The sequence below is a fragment of the Agelaius phoeniceus genome, chromosome 2 (genome assembly GCF_051311805.1).
Source record: "Agelaius phoeniceus isolate bAgePho1 chromosome 2, bAgePho1.hap1, whole genome shotgun sequence".
Lineage (NCBI taxonomy): Eukaryota > Metazoa > Chordata > Aves > Passeriformes > Icteridae > Agelaius > Agelaius phoeniceus.
Genome location: NC_135266.1, coordinates 22,031,735 through 22,053,907, shown reverse-complemented (window position 1 = coordinate 22,053,907; position 22,173 = coordinate 22,031,735). Strand labels below are relative to the sequence as shown.

At 38.6% G+C, this 22,173-nt stretch overlaps 2 protein-coding genes across 8 annotated transcripts in view; one reads left to right on the top strand and one right to left on the bottom strand.

The window, feature by feature from the left end:
• The window catches only part of PUDP (pseudouridine 5'-phosphatase), a 61,829-nt gene extending 41,007 nt beyond the window's left edge, over positions 1-20,822 (bottom strand). The window contains exon 1 of one of the 2 annotated variants that reach the window (XM_054651724.2): positions 20,637-20,822. In XM_054651724.2, the coding sequence (XP_054507699.2) occupies positions 20,637-20,712 (76 nt within the window). In that variant the 5' untranslated portion in view covers positions 20,713-20,822. Of the gene's footprint in view, positions 1-20,344; positions 20,458-20,636 lie in introns of those variants that run through there. The other variant, XM_077173301.1, reaches the window with a different exon arrangement.
• Positions 20,530-22,173, top strand: part of STS (steroid sulfatase) — a 107,182-nt gene continuing 105,538 nt past the window's right edge. For 4 of the 6 annotated variants that reach the window (XM_077173300.1, XM_077173293.1, XM_077173290.1 and 1 more), the window contains exons 1-2: positions 20,530-20,667; positions 21,510-21,689. The gene's annotated coding sequence lies outside the window, so the exon portion shown is untranslated. The remainder of the gene's footprint in view (positions 20,668-21,509; positions 21,690-22,173) is intronic. The other 2 variants (XM_077173299.1, XM_077173298.1) reach the window with 2 other exon arrangements.

The following is a 22,173-nucleotide window of genomic DNA, read 5'->3' as shown; positions in this document are numbered from 1 at the left end:
ACACATACAGTGTAAAATCCAGTTGGAATCTGAGAAGATCACTGCTGATAAAGCTGAATTTCTACATGCATGATTAACAGATAAGGACATGTTTCTTTTGATTGAAGACAAAGGAAGATCTATATGTCTCCCTAATAATTAAAGAGCATTACACGAATACTAAATAATGATATACCTTCAAGATTTCTTATTCCTATTGGAAAGGAGCAATCTCAAAAAAAAAAAAGGCAGGCGAGGTTTTTCACCATTGTAACAAGAAAGAAACCACACACAGTTCAAAGGATTGATCAGAGTTTAAATATATCAGTGAAGTATAATTTCATACTGCTATAAACCTACTATACAAAACAAACTATATCTAGCTCCCACACATGAATAAAACCCATTGGTGAAATGACACAAGCAAGAAGAATTAGAAGTTCAACTCAAGTGCCTAATTACAAGCACCTACTGGTATTTACACTGGTATGTCCAAGACATCCACACACATCTAATGTTAAAAAGGTAATTTGGGCACAACTCACACCTCATGGCATAAGCAGCCAGATGATGCCCTACAGCATCCCAAGTGTTTCACACTCACACATTTCAGCAAGTGAATCCAGCCCCAGCTGCTAACCTCCATCAGGAATACAAACTGAGAACACAACAGGACATATGTGGCAGTGGCCTGTTCTAATAGTGGAAAGGAAAAGTAAGAATTCTTAACTCCTGCAATTTTGAGGAAATGCATAAATGCAATTTTGAGTAAATGCATCTTTTTATCTTTAGCTCTCATCTCTTGAAATATCTTTTATGTACACATTATCAGCACAATGAACTGTCCATCTGCCTGCTACATTTCACTGGGAATGAGTAATATTTATTCCCTAGTCACATATCATCTTCTAGTCATTTTTATAGTGACCCTTCTTCAACATAAAAGCACAATCAGCTCCACTGGTGTTGTTTAGAGTGTGTAAAAGCCAGCCACAATAAATACAAATAAAGTGACCAAAATGACAGAGGCACTGGATTACTCAGTTTCTGATCTGGCACAAAAATATGCTGACATGTATTCAGGAAGACCTGCAGGTCACTTGGAAACACACCACAGTGAATATATGGAGTGCATGAACTGCTCGAATCACTGCAGAGTCACAATTAGATGTGCAGGCTGGGGGTACAGCAAACATCAAAACAGTATGTAAGCCTCATGTTTATCACTTACACATAAAGACAGTTTAAGGCAGAAAATTATGACTTCATGAATACAGAACTTATTTTTTTAGAAGGTTATACATCTTCTAATTGAATATTACGTTATTGTTGTTCTAAAATAATCTCTAGTTTATCAAGTAGGCATGAAACCTCCTTTTAACTATAGCTCATCTTAATCACTAGTCTTGAGTTCTTTGTTTGAATAACCCATTTTTCTAAATAAACCATCTATAGCAGACAACTGTCTTGCAGTTTGTGTCAAAAGGTCAGTTTTTCACTTCCCCCTCAACATTCTTCCATTCACACTTCCATTACTATGAAAGCTAGTTTAAAAATGCCTGACTATGGTCACCCATGATGGCTAAAAGGAAGAAAAAAACCAGCAGTTTTACAGCTGACCTCAAAATCACTTAAAGCAGTCCAGCAAAAGTAGGGATGAGGAAGGCAGGCAACAGAAATAACCTTTTGCATAATAGCCTAACTGTTGGAGCACTAGCTCAGAAAACAAAACTCAGTCCTTCAATCCATCCTAAGGGCCTAAGGCTGTTTTTCTAACATACCCTGACATTTTTTATGCTATTATGTTATGTGCATATATACACTTGTATACAGATAAACCATTTATATGCTTGTACATATATATATATATATATATATATGTATATATAAAGCATACAGGCATTTATTTTCATATATTTACTTTTAAATGGTGTATGTATAGAACTGTGTTTTACAGGCAAAAGTGTCCTTTAAAGAATGAAACTCAGGATGAGTACTAGCCAATGAATACAAATCAACCTGGAGCCTCTTGACTTAAGGGCTCATTAAAGGAATGTGCTTCAAAATGCTTAGCATTGAAAGTACACAAGGAAAAGGAATGTTCCATTCTTTACTGTAGTATTCCCCCATTCCTTCCATGAACTTGTTTAGGAAGAAAAATGAAATATAAATTTATCATCGTAGACATTCCCACTTCACTGCCACAGGAGGAAACAAGCACTGGTTTCACACATGCTCAAGTGACACATTTGAGCCATGCCTAAATGTCAAGGCCGATGTACCCAACCAGGCAAGCTGAACCTAAAGGCAGTCTGGACCACCAAACCAAGGGAAATGCTGCTGTCATATTCATGTCTTGTACCTTTCCACTCTCATAACCAGTACCATTTAAATTCATCTTACTGCTCCCTGGAAGTTAAAGGAAGGTGAAGTATCTATTAAAATAAACATCAAGCACCAAATAATGGCTACTTCAAAATAATAAGCTACTTACAAAGAACAAGTTATTTAGTAAACCATTTTACATGATTGATAAACCATAACTTCTAAAGATACAGGAAAAAAAATAATTGCTGAAAATTAAAATTACTGCTTCCAATTTAACTGAGTAATGATTTGTATACCATTACATTTTTGATTAGCACTTAGAAAAACTCACTGAAAATATCCATTATTCATTTTAGTAAGGAGCAGGTATAAGACTGTTCCGGAGCTTTAATTTTTGCAAACTTACTTCTTATTTTCCCTTGTACCTGAATTTAATATAAGTACACTCCAAGGTAGACAAACATGTTGCATTGTGATTACTTTACTAGGTCCAGAGAAACATGTTGCTGCTGGCTAATTCAGTGCTGTCAGTCTGTTTGCCCTTCTCTGATAGATCCTACCATGAATTCAAGTTACTGCTAACAGGTTTAAAAAGGAAGTAAATTTGATTCTCAAACAACAGCAGCTGTATGAAACTGTTCCCAAATGAGTATCACGTATTTCCCCCTGTGGGCTTATATTACTAGGAGAATTTTTCAATGGCAGCTACAGAGGAAGCCAATTTCTCATTTTATATGCAGAGAAACATGGTACTTCTATGGGGAGAAGAAGAAACTTCTGAACAAATTCAGAAGGCTTTTGGTTTACATTAATACAGCAGATATATCTTAATGCTATCTTGTATTCATATATACACCTTATCCTTCTTTTTTAATGCCACAGTGAAGTGAAAGAAATAGTTCACAAATAAAGCATGCAAACTTTTTCGATGTGGAGCTGTAAACAATACTCTGGCACCAATGCAAAACAACACATGAAAATGTAAAGAAAGTCTGTATTTCAATTCCAGAGCATGAGGGAATCAAACGTTGAAATACAAAGGCAATATACATGACTTAATACAAAACATTCTAAAAATGTAAAAACAGAAAAGCTATTGATTCATAGAAACTGCCTGATATGCTTTCTTAGGCTCTTAACCATTAAAGACTAAACTATGCAAACATCAGTTGATATGATGCCTGCAAAACCCTGTCTGTTGGGTGGAAATCTACAGTTTACAGAGACACAGCTTCTTAAAATGTGTATGGGGAAACTCAAGTCAGGCAACAGTTACACTATCATTATTATATGAGCTACTATACCATGGAAATTTATACAAGCAATGTTCTCAACCAGAGAAGCAATTAGCAGCTCTGAACACCCTATCAGCTTACAGCATATTCACAAGGAAGTTAGCCTTTCACCAAGGGGGTACCTCCTCTTCTCAAGATGTTGCTGAAAACACAGAGCAGCAGTCCACTAGCCAAAGGAATGCAAAACAAGGTTTAAGAAGTTGTTTTGAATTTAGATGCTCCAAGGAACTTGTGTAAAACCACTCCCTCACAAGGTAGATGAAACCAGAAGGGTCACTGTGTTATCAAAGTCAGCAGAAGAATAACTAATTGTATCTTCTTAATTAAGAGAAGTACCTGGTTGGGCCAGGTACTCAGCCAAGTCCCAAGCTACTCTGTCATTCTCCTCATCAGTTGGACAAGGGAACGAAAATATAACAAAAGATTCACGGGTTGAGATGAGGGCAGGGAGTGATGACCCACCAGTTACCATCACAGGCTAAACAGACACAATTTGGGGAAATTATACTGAGCAGGGGAATACAAAATAACACCAAATTTTAAAAAACTTTCCTTTATACCCATCCCATCTTCCTGGGCTTAGCTTTAGTCCTAACTTCTCTACCTCCTCTCCTGCAGCAGCACAGGTGAAAGAGAAGAAGGGCTGTGGTCAGTTCATCACACATCTCTGCTGCTCCTTCCTCTGCAGGAGTAGGACTCCTCCAGCACCTGGAGCATGTCCTCCCCCTCCTTCTTCACCAACCTCGATGCCTGCAGGCCTGTTTCTCTCACATATTCTATCTCTTCTGCCCTGGCTGCTGCTGTTCAGCAGGTGTTCTTCACCTTCTTAAATCTGTTATCCCAGAAGTGCTCTCACTGTCACTAATGAGCTCAGCCTTGGCCAGAGGCAGGTCTTTCTTGGATCTGGCTGGCATTGGCTCTGTCGGACATCAGGGAAGCTTCTGGCATCTTCTCACAGAAGCCACCCCTGTAGCCCACCCTTCCACACAATCCCTCTGCTACCAAAACCTTGCCACACAAAGCCAAATACAAACACATACTTTCTCTGGGAAGAGCTATCTATAGGGAACATAACCTTCCTTAAACAGATATCCCAGAGCTGTTCTGTTTAACCCACAACCTAAAAGAGCAGAAATGGAAAAAAAAAAAAGTTGTGAGAGGGGAAAAACGGTCAGGAAACTTTATTCCTTCCTCAAAAAGAAACATAACATGAGGCCATAGGGAAAATTCTCTTCAGCACATCACAGGTCTCTCCTAATACCAATTTCCTTATTCTCAAAACAGTTTCATCTTTCTAAGAATATATGCATATATTCTCAAAGAGATTATATATACATACATATATATGTATATAAAGACTTGATCAAGCTGCAAATTCAAGATATTTGACTTTCAGTGCTACATGTTTCTAAATCACTTTTTGTAATACTGTCAAAACATCATTGCTTCCTCAATAGTGGAAACATTTTAAAAGACAGAGTGACTTCAATAGGAAAAAAAAAAACCATTACATTTCTACTGTGGCCTTGGACAATGTTCTAAATTTAATGGTGGCAATGTGTCAAACATTACCACAGAGAAAGCGTAGAGAACTACAGATTAATAAAGACAATTTCTTCTGTCCACTCAAGAGTGCCTAAAATTTTTGAGGTAAATCTGTGGATGGAGTGATTTCTCTGCAGAGATAACACCAAGAGCAGAAAACCAAACATCATCAAATGGCTTGGTTTTCCAAGAGCAAGGACATTTCATCATGGCTGACTATTGTAGCAAGCTGAATTGCTGCTAGCATAGTCCAGGGTAAGGAAGCAAAAAGGATCTTTGCCTAATATCCACAGATATTCATTCAGCCACACAGTGAGATGTTCAAGTCCCAGACAGACACACAAGGTGGATGCAGCTTTCTCTCTCCAGGGGCCTGGGGGCTGACCCTAGTCTCAGGGCAGTACAAACATGAGGGCCAATTAGGGAATGGGGGGGAGTGGCTCAGGGACACAGGAACAGACATAGGAACAAAGGGAAGGGCCAATGGGGTCTAACAGCTTTTTGAGGGAAGCTTCCTGTGTCTCCCCAGACCAGGGAATGCCCCTTCAGGGTCTCCACAGACTATCTACATACAGGAGCAAAGAGACAGAAATACTGCAGAAGACCTGGTCACAATAATTATTTAATAGTATACCAGGCACTTCTTATACTAACTATAGTAACTAAACTAACTAAAATACATAAAAAAGATTCAGACCTTTGAGATTCATGAGGCAAGTATGATACAGTGAACTGAAAATTATGTTTTATGAGCTGCAATGACTGTTGGAAACCTGTAGAGGAAAATTCAAACCTATAATAATATAGATACCCATAAAAGGAACTTCCAACACAACATAACAGGGAACTTCCACACAGGTGAGCCATAGGCTTCTCTGAAGATGCGTGACCAGAGCCCTCACCTCCCATGTGGGACTGAGGATCAGAATAGAGGGCTAGTTTCACAGAGTACTCAAAGGCCTCACGCAACAGCAACAGTTGTCCTGCCTCCAGACTCAGCAGTAAACCAGAGGCAAGTTGTAACTGAGTCTTAGATCAAATACAGCCTGTAGCCCAGAGAAAGACTACCCAAAGTTACAACTGTCAAAAATGGTGTTTTTTTTTGTTTCCCAACCCCATTGGTAAAAGTACAGAAATACTGGAAGAGTGCAATTTGCTTTAGAATATAATCAGCTTGCTTAAGATTTCAGGATGAAACAAAACTTACACTTGGCCATAGAAACTTTTAACTAAGCCCTATTGAACCCAGTGAGAGATAGGTACATAAACCATAGAATGGAGTGGATTGAAAAGGACCCTTCAAATACAACCTATTCCAATCCCCCTGACAGGGGCAGGGACCTTCCACTAGATTAGGTTGCTCATAGCCCCACCCAACATAAAACACCTTTGTGCTTCTGTGCTAAAACACCATTTGTACTCCAGAACCTGAACCACAGGCTGGTAGATGCAGAGGCACTGAGAACACCTCATATGGCAAAAAGAATGTCTATTCACAGGAAATTAGGCCAGTCACTCAAGTGCAGTCATACTCTATCAGTACGAGGTCTTTGTAACAATATTCCCCAACAAACTGCCACTTACAGAGTTTAGTACACAATAACAGATTTTTAACAGCATTCATTTTCTTCATGAGTATTTACACACTAAGTCTCAGTCCTGATGCTGAAGAGCTGCATAGTTTTCCTCCCAGTATGTATCTGAAATTTTGCTAAAAAGCTTTAGCCTCTCTGCTTACGTGTTTTAGTCTACATAGTAATACTAGTATAGAACCTACACTAGTTATTTATTAATATTAATACTAGCTACAGTTCTATAGATAGAACTACAACTAATTTAGTTATTATATAACTAAAACCAGACTGAGTTAACTTTCATTAACTGGAAAACCTTACCAGAATACTTTAAGTTAGCCTCCTGTCATGAAAATTATTGCCCAAAATTTCTACCTCCGATCATAGAAAATCTCTACTTAATATGGCAGATGCAGATTGATTAGGAAGGCTGAAAAACAATAGCAAATAGCATCAGCTACAGTTCAAGTAAGACATGGAAGAAACATTTCAAAATTAAATATCTGATGCAAAATACCTGTGAAAGGATTTCAAATCACCTCAGTTTGAAACCACCCCAGGGACATTCATCTGCAAAAATCTTCATCAACCTCTATGCTGCTGTAAGGATTTAAAAATTATGGTTGCCTGCCTCAAACATTGTTACCACTGAAGGACTTTGCCCATTGTGGCAAACTGTGTAAAGAAGCAAACGCTCATCTGCAACCACTGAAGGTGTCTCCCCCAAATATACCTGCATTGATTCCTGGGACTTGGACAGTAAATTAAGCCACCTGACAGGAACTTGAGAAAAGGTAAAGGTGGTACTGTTGTCTAAATGCTATCTCAAGCTAGAAGAGGTAAAAAAAGCTGGGGGACAAGAATATGTCACTGATTATGGACAAGGAAAACCAACTGAGCAACACTGCTAAAATCAGCTCAGACTAAATTTGGCAGGGGGAGATCAGAACCCACTGACTCAAGAAACCCCCTGACTCAAAACTCAGAAAGACTGGGCACAGGATTAAGTAGCATTAGAAGTAAGGGAATTATTTAACCAATAGAGTAAGAGAACTATGTAGCCAATGAACACCAATTCCTTTGTTTGCTAAAATGTATAAATAGTGAAAATTTTTCAACAACTTCGGGACCCTCACCACTAAGAAGCCCAGGGTGAAGAAGGACCAATGGGATGCTGCTGGACCCATGGGTGGTGACTATATTCTGCTTAATCTGTCTGTCGGTCTGTCTGTCTCTCCCTCCTCTCTTTTTTTAATCTTTCTACCTCACATTTTACTGTTAAACAAAATCCATACTATTAATTTGGGTGTATGATCCTGCTTGCACCTTAATTCGGATAGAGGCATCTCTCAATAATGAGATCTTAACAACTGCACACAATTATTTTATTGTAGTAGAAGTGACATAGAAAACATTTAAAAGTTTGGCACATGTCAGGTACCTAAAGGCTGAAGTACTGGATTCAGCGCTCGCTTTCAAGTAAAATATTTCAGCTTTTGAAGCTTTTCTGAGAGTGTCCCTTTCTTGGCAAAGAGGAGATGATCAAGAAATCTTAACTCCCATGCTTGAGTCAAACTGACCTGGTATTATTTTAGCACATTATGAAAACTTTAAAGAAGCATAAGGTCTTTGAACATCAAAATGCATTAACCTAAATACTACCATCTCTTGTTTAAAATGGGAAAAATAATAAAACAGTATCAGAGATGTTTTATAAGAAGACATAAAACTTATATACAGTACAATCCTGAAAGAATACTGTAATTACAAAAAGGTTCAGAGAGAGAATCTCACTGACATGTCAGTGAACCCAATTCACATGAGGAGTACAGGAGAAATGGAAACCTGGAAGGACATTCTCTGACAGTAGCTATTAGGGTTATATTTTTAGGTATCTCAAAGGGGAGAGGCTGAATCTTCTTTTGCTAGAGAGTGGTTCTGGGCATAATGGAAATACTACCTTATGACTCTCTTTTGAGTGTGACAGCTTAGAGTTACAAGAAACACTGCTGTGTATCCTACTAAATGAAAAAATGTGTTCAGAGACTCAAAGAGTGCAAGAAATTTCAGTCCATCATTTCATTCTTCCATATGAGTAATGTGATAAAAATAAAAAGAGATACTGAGAATTGAACTAGAAGTCATTCCACTTTCCCTCAATCTTTCTTTCCTTCTGCCTCAGTTCTGCAAGCTGAGGTCAAAGTTTACATCTTGAGACACAAACAGCTTCACTCTCCAGTGGCTGAAATTTAATAAGCCTGACACAGGAGTTACTACGCTGGGGTGTTCTTAGTTTTACTGTAACATTGCTTGCAAAAGACAGGCTGGTAATTTATATGCTCAATAAGCAGATAGAAGAGATTTGTTTACTTTATTTACAAAAATAGCCTAAACTTCCTTCACTCTATCTGAAAAACAAAGAAGGAAAAAAATCCAGTACCCTTCCTCCCACAATCAGCAAAAGGAAAAGCGTCTGATTTATTTGCTGAATACATTCAACTGAGCCACTGAACTAATGACTTTTAGATTAAAAGTCCTATACTTTTTGACCCATTATGTTTTTAAACTGTTAGAATACATCCTAGGCATATAGTTAGAGCTGCATAACCAGTTAAACAGGGTAACTTACATGTTTTCTAAATGTAAGGAATAAATAACTATGAGGTGTGCAAGTTCACAGCTGGTCACCCAAAGACCTTTCTTTTCTGCAAGACCTGCACACACTCTAGGCCACATCTTCCTAACAACCTCTGGGAAGTAGTTTTCAAAGAGATTAAAAACTTTGCACAAAAATGCAAACCTGGTAATCAACAAGCAGAAATACCTTTTTTCTTCTATTTTCTGAAAAGCAAATCTAAATATTAATAAGAGAATCCAATTGTATAGAACATTGCAATCAGAGAAAAGAGAACCACACACTGCTGACTACAGCTACTGTCTACACCTTCTAATACAAAGGGTGGCTTTAGTCATTGACCTTGTCATAAGCAAAGAGATTGGAGATTTTGTCCTTGTGTTAGGTTGACACAGACCATGGTGGTATTGCTACAGGGCTCTCATAATTTCTGTTATGAACTCGTATTCTATACAACTTAAATTTTTTTCCACTAACAAATAAAATTGAAATTACACAAAAAAAAAAAAAAAAGCTGTTTTCTTTAGGAGAGGGACTTTTTCTTCTCACTACTCTCTATCCTAATTATTAATTACAGAAAACCTAGCATATCTCTTGAGATTTTAACTCCCTACACTGGACTCACAGAGGAGCTTAAGTAGCTCTTGAACTGGAAATAGGAAGCATTTACACTGTCAGTAGTAAAGCAATTAAATTGCATCATCATCATCATTATTCTGTGAAAAAATAATTTCTTTGGTAGTCTGCAATTGTTTCCAAGGCTCCACTATAGACAATTAAAGTGGGTAATACATTTTCCATAATTAGACTGCCATTAAGTACAGTTATACAATAGCTGTAATCATAGATAATTGTAAATTATTTTTTTGAATATATGATTTACGCTTCTGGGCTTACATTATCAATGCCACTTCTTTATGGATTGAAGGAAGGGAGTAGCTACTGTTATATAAACTACAGCACATTGTAACCAATTCCTTTACTTTTACCCATGGAAAGTCCAGTACCTGTAAGGTACTCCATATTACACATTTGATATCCTACATCACCTAGGTATTGGGCACTTTGTAACCAGTCATAACACAATCTTTCTGAATTATGTACTTATATGATGCTCTCCTCTAAGAAAAAGAATGGCAAAAAGAATAGGGGATTTGGGAAAAGTTATTTATATGCACTATCAAATCAGCTGCCAAGTCAAGATGACTCAGATAAAATGAGAATTTCAAGATGGTAGTGAGAATAATTTCTAGGAAAATCAGATCAAATCTCAGGGTTTTTTTTGTAACCTAACAACTTAAAATTTTATCTTGTTACTGTTAAATCCATATACTCACTAATTACTCTTTAAAACAAGTTGCAAAATAAAGGGGAATAGTTCATTTCTATTTTGGAAAAGACAAAGCCATGATAAACAGTAAACTATGCAAAATGAACTCTGAATCAAACATTCCAAGAAATTAAATTTTGCAATACTCTAGAATTTGCAATAAACTGACACATAAAACATTTGACATTTTAGAACACACAAAACCAGAACAGCAACACTACTTCTTGCTCTTTACTCCTAGATACCTTCATCCATGAAAAACGAAAATATTTAAATTAAAAATGGTAAAAGGGTAAATATAATAAAAATATGATCTACAACAATAATAACAGTGAAAGTTATTAGGCAGCAGAATAGCAATTAGATAGACTACAATACCTTAGTGGCCCAAATACTTTCATTTTCCTGAGACATGTTCCCCATGAAACACTGTTTTTAATTTTTAAAGACTAGAAATTTATTACATTGTGATAAGCTCTTTATGGCTCCATCTCCCCTGAGCCATAAAGCAAAGAACACTTTGTTAGTCCAGTAATAATATAATGCTATAGAGAAGACTCAGTCCTAGCATGAAAAGATCCACCATTTTACATGGTGCAATTTTTTGTAATAATGATCTTGTAGCAGAACACTGACTGTATCCAAGGTTATGTCACTTTACAGGCATGCATGAGTATACTCTTCTTCCCTGGAGAGACAGGTCAAAGGAGGTTCCTATATGTAAATTACAAAACAAGCAAAGAAAAATATCTTTACCATAGAACAATTTATTCAAAAGAAATATGTCTCAGTATACTCATGCTCCACCTTAAGCCATTAATTTCTCGTACTTCAAACCTTTTGATACACTATAATCCTATTTTTTTTTCATTAAACACACATCATCTTTTACTTCATTCTTCTAGTACTAGTACAATTTTTTTCCTCTTGCTTAGAAATGTTCCCAAATGACCAGTACCAGTGTCAAAACTCATAAAACATCCCAATCCATAAAATATAATCCCACTTATTACTGGTCAGTAATCAAATAAAGGTATATTCTATTAGTTTGAATAGGTACTCTGTTTAAGCTTACATTGCACACAAATGGAGCAATTAAAGCAGAAGATAATTTTGAAGACACAATGTTTCAAAAGATGCCCTGACATAAACAGGCTATTTTATGTATACAGTGGCACTGGTACTGTGAGAAGAGAGCCTGAGTGAACTCCTATCTATGCACAGCTGCCAGTCCATGCCCAGGGCTGAGCAGGCTGGCAGCAAAGCCAGCGAGCGCAGCACGTGCGAGCACAGGGCTGCTGCAAAGGGCGAGCACGAGCCCGTCCTGTGGAGAGCAAAGGTGACACGGGGCCCTATTACAGCAGGTCAGAGAGCACACATTAATGAGCTGGAAGAATGAGACACTCTAACACTGCCCATATTATATAATGACAAAGGTCATGAGCACATTCACAGAGATGTTAGACAGAAAGACTGGACTGACAAATACTAAGTAAAGTGGGCTTTCCTCTTAAATGCCTTGCATTACCCTGAGGCAAACTGCATGTGAAATTTATCCAAAAGAACCACACACAGGCAGAGGCAATCCAAAAACAAGCAGCAGAGAAAAAAGCAATGTTTGTAATGCTAACCCATAAGTGGTGCCCTGCAATGACTGAAGCATGGACTCAGACTGGGAGGGAATCTGAATCCTTTATTCAAGAAAATGAGCTGGTTTTATACACTTTTTCAAGGCACAGCATTCCCTTACATGGTAATTCTCACTACCACGATGTGGCAACATGGGATAGGTGACTTATCCCATGTTGCCACATCAGCAACACTTTCTAAATGTCCTTCTATGGAGTGATCATGTGCAGTTCACCTGTCAGCTTCTGCCAGGCTCCTCTCTGTAGGGCTCTGCTGTGTGGCACCTCCTCCCCCAAGGTCAGGTGGAGACAGCCTCTCTGTGCCCCCCTGTGCTCCTCTCTGCCCCCCTGGGTTCCTTTGTGCCCCCCTGGGCTCCTTTGTTGCCCCATGGCATTCTGCGGGGATGCGCCACAGCCGGTAACTGAGTTCTATCCTATCTCTTCCCACTGTGCCCAAATGAAATCATTCAAGAGCTAGAAATAAACTTGCTTCATGAGACACAGTCTATTAGTACTTATTTGATGACTTTTACAAAAATATGTCACATGTCATATGTCATACTTTTCTTCCTCTTTCTTTAAAGAGAGAGAGGAAGTAAAGTAAGAATACATTTTAACAAGAAACCAGCTATTATATATAACAATAGCCTGGAAAAGTACATGAGAAAGAGCAATGTATGCTTAGATGAAAGTTTTTCCAAAATGCAGCATCATATATACTACCAAACTACTACTGAATATAGTATTCATTATAAGAAAAATAAAAATATTATTAAAAGCTGCACAAGAACAGAAAACATAAATGGAGACAGCAACAATTGACACTGTCAACAGGTATGCAACCCTTCAAGAAACAAAATACTGATTAAAAAAGAAAGTTCAAAAAAGTTTTCAGCCATCAAAAAAAAACAGAGCCACAAAAGATACATTCTTCACCAGTTATTGAAGCAAAAACCAGTGATTAAAAATAGAGGATGGTTTTCCCCTAAGTACCAAAAAAAATCTCGATGAAGGTTAGCACTACCTCAACAAACCTTAAGTCAGAACAATGATTTTCTTCTTATTATTATCAAAGGGGACAAAAAGGGATAAGTCAAGGTCAGGAGCCTCTGAGAGAACCATTTTAAGCCACAAAAAATTTTTGGTTATATAATTCTCAGTAGTCTTGTGAAAGAAATTAGTATCGATACAAAGATGTACATAAACACATAAGAGGAGCAGCAACAATCATTAGCAGTATCTACTTCATGCCAGAGATGTCCATAATGAATGCAATAGAGTTTGAGAGGAGAAGATATTTGGCTTAATTGCTTCTGTATTTTTAGTTAATATAGTTCCTGGTCTTAAAAAGAGCAATAGTCATAGTGTGAAAATTATCTCCATTAAGGTCTGTTGCCAATAAAAAAAGAAAAAAAGTTAAAAATAATAGCAACCACAATCACCCTTCCTCTTCCTCCATTAGAAGTGTAAATGCCAGTATTCAAGAGCAGGATTGTGTCTCAGAGATAATACACCAGCAGAATTCAGAGATCAGAAACTGCCCTGCCCAAATTAAGATGTTCTGAAAAATTCCACTCTCAAGAGCTCAATTAGGCAACTCACAACAAGGCTACATGAATGAATTACAGCTACTCAGAACAAGAGCTGCAGAACTGGGTCCAAGATGGTACAGAGTGTAACTATTGCCAGTATGTAGAATAATAAAACCAGGGATGTTAATGCTGTTTTTCTTCTTAAGTATGAAGAAAATTGGAATACAGCAGCTAGAAATTGTGTTATTATAATGGAAAATTCTATGAGCCTTTTCTTTGTGTGAAATTCTATTCCATTTATGACACCTTATTATTTACATTCAAAGCAAAATAATTGGAACTTTATAAACATGCCAGTTTACGTATGCAACAAATCCTTATCATCTACAAACAGATTTGAAAATCCTCTTTTAGGTATAGGAAGAGACTAATTTTTATAAATGGTCTAACTGCTGTATGCACCTCTAAAATCACTAAACAGAACCTCTACATTCCCAGCATTTTCAAAACATACCTCTCCACTTACTACAGGCTCTCTATGCAATTGCAAGTGTGTAACAGTCAGAAGACAAAAGCCACATGGGAAATTGGAAAACTCTACGGATTAACTGTTTGGCATGTGATTTCTCTGGTTTTTTTTTTCCTTACTTTATAACCAAATGTTTTGGGTCTGGGGCAACTCATAAATAAGTGCCAAAAATACACTGCATTTGTGTGTAATTCCTGTACAACACTAAAATCAAATCATGGATCTTTCAGCTTGGGAGCATTCCTTGGTTAATTTCTCAAGGAAAAAAAAAATCATTGTTAATGCTGCCCATGGAATTTTGAAATGTGGTAGCCACTACAGAAATCAAAACCAAAACTCACAAAAAAAACCCCCTGCTGAATGCTGAAATTACTCTGATTCTGGATTATTCTAACCACAAACAACAAGCAACCATGTGGATAGGCAATTCACAAATCAATCAAGGGAATAACAGAAGTCAGGCTCTGGGTTAGTATGTTTGTTATGTTCTTGCCAAAATTTTTCTTGCTGTTAAATTAAAATGTTAGCTTTCAAGCATATGACAAATCTTATTTACTGTATTTATGGTTAGTTAATTCTCAATGAGGAGCTATTTTACTTTAGTCCAAGTTTTGCTCATGAAGCATCTATAGGGTATTCTAATCCAATAATATCCTTAATCTCTTTAGTTTTGCAACAAATTTCAAATACTGAACACAGGGGCAAGAGAGTATTTTCCCTTCCCTCTTTGTTCCCAAAATCAGATGGAAAGTGAGAATGACAAGAAAGTAAGTTTCCACTACACAGAAGCAGAAAATAGGCTTACAAAGATTGCCAGGTTATAGCCTAAGAAGATTAATTCCTGCACTTAAGGCATAACATAGACCAATCTAGAGAGGACTGATGTTTAATGGAATTGGTGTTATTTGCTTGGATGCACAAAAAATAGGAAGCTGTTTTAAATAAGAGACAGCATGCACATAAGCAAACTCCAGCATGGAACTCTCATCAGTTTTCTTGTAACAGCCATCTCCTAGGCAACGTGCAATAAAATGAAAGTAAGAGTACATTTTTGACTTCTGACCTTTTGACGATGAGTAGGTAACAATGGGGAGAAAGAAAATATGCTGAAATTCTTGTGAATCTCACAACACTACAACAAATACAACTGCAAGCTAATTTCTTCTATATTTTAGACCAGAGATGACCTGTCTGGCCAGCCATGCAGAAGTGTCTTAGAAGTGGCACAAAACACAGAGGTCTTCACACAAAGGAGACAGTGGCTATAAAAACAGCAACTTCTGATCCCAATTGCCTTTACTAGTTTTCATCCCTCTGGAAATGGTCACAAGCTGGCATACCTGTGCCTGTGCAGTTGAACATGACTTTGAGTTATGGTGAAGGTATCTTGTAAAACTAAGCTGCTCTAGGAACCATCTCTCATATTTGAACACACTGATTTATCTCACATAATGATACTCTTTTCCAACACTAAGGGGCACTGACAAGAATAATAATTTACATAAAACAAGCCCTACTCCTAGAAGAAATTTAAACAAAAATAAACACATGACTAAACTTCCTATACTAAAGTGTCATGGTCTTTGCACATTAGTTTAGCTCTAGTTCAGCTTTAAGCACAACGCTAAGAAATATCTTATCTTTGCAGCCATTTTCCTAAGTTCATTTGTCAGTTGGGAAAGGTTAGTATTACATGTTATTGATACATATTATAATATTGGCTTTTTGCAAATATTATAATAGGTTTTATATGTGTGGTATTAAAGCAACTTTTTTATAAAGATATAGTTTGTATTTCTGTTGTTAATTAAGCTTAGACATAGTAGTGAAATAGCTGTTTGTGTTAAAATGCCTGCTTGGATGGGATAACATCCAATGAACACAGGATAAGGACACCTGCTACAGATATGCCAACTATCAGCACTCACCATTTGAAGAAAGTATGGACCAAGGCCCAAACTAGAAGTGATAAAGGAGCCAGAACCACAGCCATGAAAAATACATGCTCTAAAAAGGCAGACCCAAGGAGAAGCCATGTAAAATAGTTCCTGGAAAATGTCAACTAGTTTATGGATATGCATAGGGGTCTATGAACATGCAACAAGCTGATGTAAGGGAAAAGGTATTTAAGGGGTATCCCCGAAGGTGACTTTCTTATATGAGTGCCAAGATGCACCTGGCCATAATAACCTTTGCTTTATGGTCCTTATCTCCTATCGTCCTTTAATAAACTTTTTAATTTTTACAAGAGAGTGAACGTGTTTTTCACATTACACATGTAGCTTGTAGAGAATTTTAAATGTTTTCAGCCCAAGTTTAAGCACAGATCATCAAAGGCAACATTCAATCCTATTTATGTTTTAGTAGTAGGGTAGCTATTGGCTACAATTATATAAGAAAACTACTTGTCATCGTTTAAAAAGAAACCTATGCAGTAAGTTTATATGATAGATCCTGGGGGGCATTACTCTAGTTTTATATTTTGCACAAGTTAAATAGATTTTTCCTTCTCTATCTTTAGCATTGATTTTTTATGTTCTACAATATGCTAAAATGTCAAGATCCAAACTGTACATCTGTAACAACAGAATTTATTTAGGAATCAAATATCTCAAGTTTCTGTTGTTGTTATTCTTAGTATCTGTTAACCCCGTACTATGTGTTGGATAAGTGCATAACTAGGTTTAATATTTTTAATGTTATTAAATATTTAATTAATTATATTAAATTAATTTATTAGTATAATTAATTAATTATTTAATTAATATTTAAAATAGTTTAACATTTTTAACTAGACCACACACTAGCAGTTAGAACAGTAGTCTTCTGTAGGAACAGGTTACTATGTTTCAAGAGAAAGCAATCTACAATTCTGAGCATTTAATGTAATTACTTGTGGGAAATCAAATAGAAATTTAACTTAAGAAATGTAATGCCTTAATTGAAGTGCTGGGAGGTATTGTTGTGGTTTTTTTTGTTGTTGTTTCGGGTGGTTTTTTTGAGAAAGTACAGCAGTACAACAAAAATTAAGATGTAGTTATTCCTTTTCCTCTGGTTTCTACTACACAGTGCACCACTAAGCAACTATGATAATTAATGAAGCTGCATGAGAGGATGATCAGTCACTGAACCGGCTTCCCCAAGCAGTCATCATGGCACCAAGGCTGTCAAGAGTTCAAGGAGCATTTGGACAAGGCTCTTAGTCCTCTGTTCTAGTTTTCAGAAGTCCTGCAAGGAGCTGGACTCAATGATCCTTATGCTTTGGGAAGAGATGGGTGGAGTTGAGCTGCAGTCTGTGGCACGCACCTGCAGAAGCACATGGCAGCACAGAGCTGACCTGACCTTGGGAGGAGGCATCACACGACAGACCCCTATGGAGAGGAGCCTGCTGGAAGCTGACAGACGGGTGAACAGCGCGTGATCACCCCTAAGATTTGATCCAAGAGCTCAAAGGGAAAGATTAGGCAATAAAAAAAAGGAAGGGTAGATTGCATTGATTAGAAATGCAGAAAAAGGAGGCTGACAGACGAGTGAACAGTGCGTGATCACCCCTAAGATTCCATCCAAGAGCTCAAAGGGAAAGATTAGATAATAAAAAAAAAAAAGGAAGAGTAGATTGCATTGATTAGAAATGCAAAAAAAACCTGGTGTTAGATAACCTTTGAAACAATGATACAGAAGGACTCTGAATGAAAGGGTTGAAGGACTTCCACAGGCAGCTCAGAGGCAGTAACTTCTGCGTTGAAAGTAAGCTGATACATCAAGGTGCAACTCAAGGACAACTTAATCAGCCTCAATTATGTTAGAGGGAGGGGGAAGATAAAATATCAGTTGATCAGACTTAGCAACACTTCCACACAGACAAGGATTCGCAGTAAAGTATAGGCTGCAGGTTTTATAGGGTAACACTTGGATTGTTTCCAAAGTCAAGAACCTTGTGAACGCCTCCGACCTCATTTAAGGACTTTATACGCACAAAGATTTTGGAAATCTTTCTATCAGAAGATAGAAAGATTATCTTCCTTAATCAGAAGCAAGTATGTCAATTACAGAAAGCAAGTTCATGGCATGTTACATCTGATGAATTTAATGCTCAATTTTTCTCATTTATAGATCAATTTATATTTGTTCTATAAAATCAGTAGGGTTTAGGTGAAAACATCTAAAAATAGTCATGTACATTTGCGGACACTACTTTATTCAGAAAAAGTTTTGCAAAACCTGAAGCTTCAGATTCTAAAAATTGCAATCAAATTTCTAAGTTTTTATTCTAAACTATGCAATCACCCAACCACTCAAAAAAGTTAGCAATAATAGATATTCAATACCAAAACTCTTGTTTGTACTCTTTGAAAGGAAGTACATTTGGGCCATTTCTGTAGCTTCTTGAAATACGTATGTTAATCATTTTATCACCTCCAATGAACATTATGTGGCACATTAAAAAATTCATAAGAAAATTACGGGTTCTTATGTAGGTTAACATCAATATGAACATTTGTCTCATTCAGAATATTTACAGTAGGCACGTTGGGGAGAGGGAATCTAATTTGCGTATGCCTTTTATAACTCTTTCCTCCAAATTATTCCAAATTTCTTGAAACATTTAGAAACCTTGGGAAAGTCCAAGCAGTCTCCTGCCTGCCTTTTTGCCTCCCAAGGGTCACTGCTCATCATGAAACAAACAGGCTCACCAAGAATGTTAAACGTTTCATAGAATTCAGAGGCTGAAACATACTGAAGTCCTCTGAAATGAAGTGCATATAATGAAAATCACCAAGGTAGTGTCACTTTTACTACTTAGTACTGGAAGATACTTGAAGAGTATTTTCAGTCTATTTCCTTGAAGCTGAAAGATTTCTGAAATACAATACATACTTTATGTGTAACTTTTTAAAATAGAAGAAATCACATACATGTATCATTACCAATACTGTCCTGTTAAGGTGACTATTGTCTGTGTGAAGGAGATTTCCAGCTTCTGACAAAGAGCAGTAGTAACTAAAAAAAGCTTTCCTGAAACTTCTAAAAACAAAATTAAAATAGTTGGTTCTAGATAATAGGATTACACACACACAGACACACACACATATATATATGTGTGTGTGAGTATCCCCAGGCTATTTGAGACTCCAGTGATGAAGTTGAAAATGCAGCTAAAATCTAAATGCAACTCAATCACTGTTTTGCATAGCACAGTCATTTTTGTTTTAGAAGGTAAATGTGGATCACATTCACCTCTTACAGCCCTGAGGAAGGGAAAAGTGCACATTTCTTGGAAATACAGTGTAATTCAACAGACTTCAGAGCAGTCTTAGAAACTGCAACAATTCATGTTTTGCAGAAAGAAGGCACACACCTCCAGATCACACCTTTTAGGAATTCACCTATTCCTATGTGATAACTCACAATAACTATTTCAATAACTAAGTCACATGCCAAAATATCCCATTATTCCTCACCAGAGGGTCCTGATACAGTGAATAGTTAAGAGCAGACTTAAAAACTGTCCTAGTTATAGCGACTGTTCAAACACCAAGATCTAACCGAGCTGCAGCACGGGAAGCATCAAGCTATAGAGTAACCCTGCAAAGCAGAAAGTCTACTGATACCAAAGCTAAGGGAAAACTATCAGAGTGCTGTCCAGGCTCATCAGTTGGAGAAGGTAGCCCTACACGCTGCCGAGCGCTGTCCAGCTCTCCCAGCCGCGCTGCTCCCGGCCTTCGGCAGGGCACAGCCCGGGGGTCCCTGAGCCCCAGGCTGCCTGCCCGTCCTGCTCCCTACCCGCTTTCCCTGGCTGCCAGCCCCAGCCTGCCCCTCACCGCTCTCCCCACAGCCACCCCAGCCTCGCTCAGCCCTCCGCCAGCCAGAGCGAGTACCCCGCTCACGCTCAGCCCCTGGTCTGTTACTTCAAGGCCAAATCTGCCCCCGAAAGGCAGCAAATAGCGGAAGCAGGAGAAGGAATTAACTCGTTTCCTGTTGCTTTAATCCCTTCATTCTCGTTTTAGCAGCGCTGCCCGGGGCGTTCTGGCTGCTCGCCCGGAGCGAGGCCGTGAACGAGCAGCCACAGCCTGGGCTGCTCCGACCGCGGGAGGCGGAGGGGAGGGGAAAGGGAAGGGAAAGAGGCTGCCCGCCGCCAGCCACGGCCCCTCGCAGTCGGGGCGGGCGGGCCGGGCCCGGCGGCACGGTGGAACCCACCGCCGCGGGGCGGAGCGGAGCGGGGACCTGGCCGTGCAGGGGAGAGGGGTTCAGGCTACGCACCCAGCAGCAGCCCGTCCATGTCAAAGATCAGGTGAGTGACCGGGCGCAGCGCGGCCGCCGAGGAGGAAGCGGCCATGGCGAGGCAGAGCAGCCGGAGTGCAGCAGGAGCAGAGGCAGATGGGGCCCTCGCGGTGCGAGACTGGCCAGGCCGGAAACCTAACGGGGAGGTCGGAGTAGGGCGGCGGTTTATAGCGGCACCCGGGGCGGGCCGGGCCGGGCCGGGCTGGGCCTGCCGGACCTTTGTTCTGTCTTGTTCTACTTTTTAAACAAAGTCCATTTCTCTTCTTGGGGCCTCTTATCTTGCAGAATAGCACTTCTTGCCCAGAGAGGTTGTGAAGTCTCCCTCTCTGGAAATATTCAACAACCATCTGGATGCAGTTCTGTTCTGTGTGCTCTGGGATGACCCTGCAGGGAGGATAGCCCAGACGACCCATGGTGGTCCCTTGCAACCAAACTTATTTTGTGATTCCTAAACCTGTTTGGTGCTGCTGGCGGGAAATACAGAACATGACATCAAGTTGACTTATTAGCCATTGTCTCTTCTGCATGCCTGTGTAGAGATTTACAGGGGTACTATTCCACTAGACTATAGTTGAAACAAAAAGATGTAAATCTCTATGAAACTGTGAGGAAGGAGTAAATCTATCTCTTACAGGTTGCTGAGTGCAAGAATGGTTAATTGAAAGCTGGTTTGGGTGTTGTAAGTTTTTTTTCTGAAACATTCAAGAAGTTCTGAAGTTCAAGAAACATGACTGTTCTTAAGTTGAAACAAAATCTTCCTGCATGGACACATCATCTGATTTTTACTGGGCAGCTGGGAGGGAAAGAGGGCACCTACCTCATCAGTTTTCCCTTTTGTATTTTTTCATGCAGGTAACTCTCCACTGGGCATCAAGATCACTGAGGCACCAGTTTCAGAGGCAGACATGAAAAGAGCTGTAACAGGCTCCCAAGGTGACATACTGGCTGGAAGATGTGTACTGCTATGCCATTCTGTGTGAGGACACTGGTTAGTTGCAGCTTCACGTAGGGGGAGTCCTGTCTCATTTGTAGGTAGGCCTTGCAGCAATTCCTTTTTCCTAACAGTGCCTTCATTTGAATTGGCGATGTTTCACCATTTTAGCAAGTTAGTGGGGGCTTTTAAAGCCTTAACTTAATACCTATAGCTAGGTGTCACATAGCTATATTTGAATTTTAATTTAGGCTTGTTAAGCATCTTACCTAGCCCCAAAGCCTATCCCTTGCAAGTACATTCACCTGACATATATGTGAAATGTAGACACAGAATTCTCCTGACACCTTCTCCTATTCGTGAAATAAGACAAATAAAACATCCTTGGCCTTTACTTGTACCTTTTGAATAATAAAACTTGACTTTCAAACAACAGTTTTTGAGTTTTGGGTTGGTTTTCTCTTTTTTATCTTGTCTCATTCTGTAATGATAATGCTGCTTAGGCCCTGTCTGTGTAGGCTAGGAAAAGGATTGTGTGCAGTACCTTCAATGTCTTTTAAAAATTCCGTGCGTAGTTGTGAAATT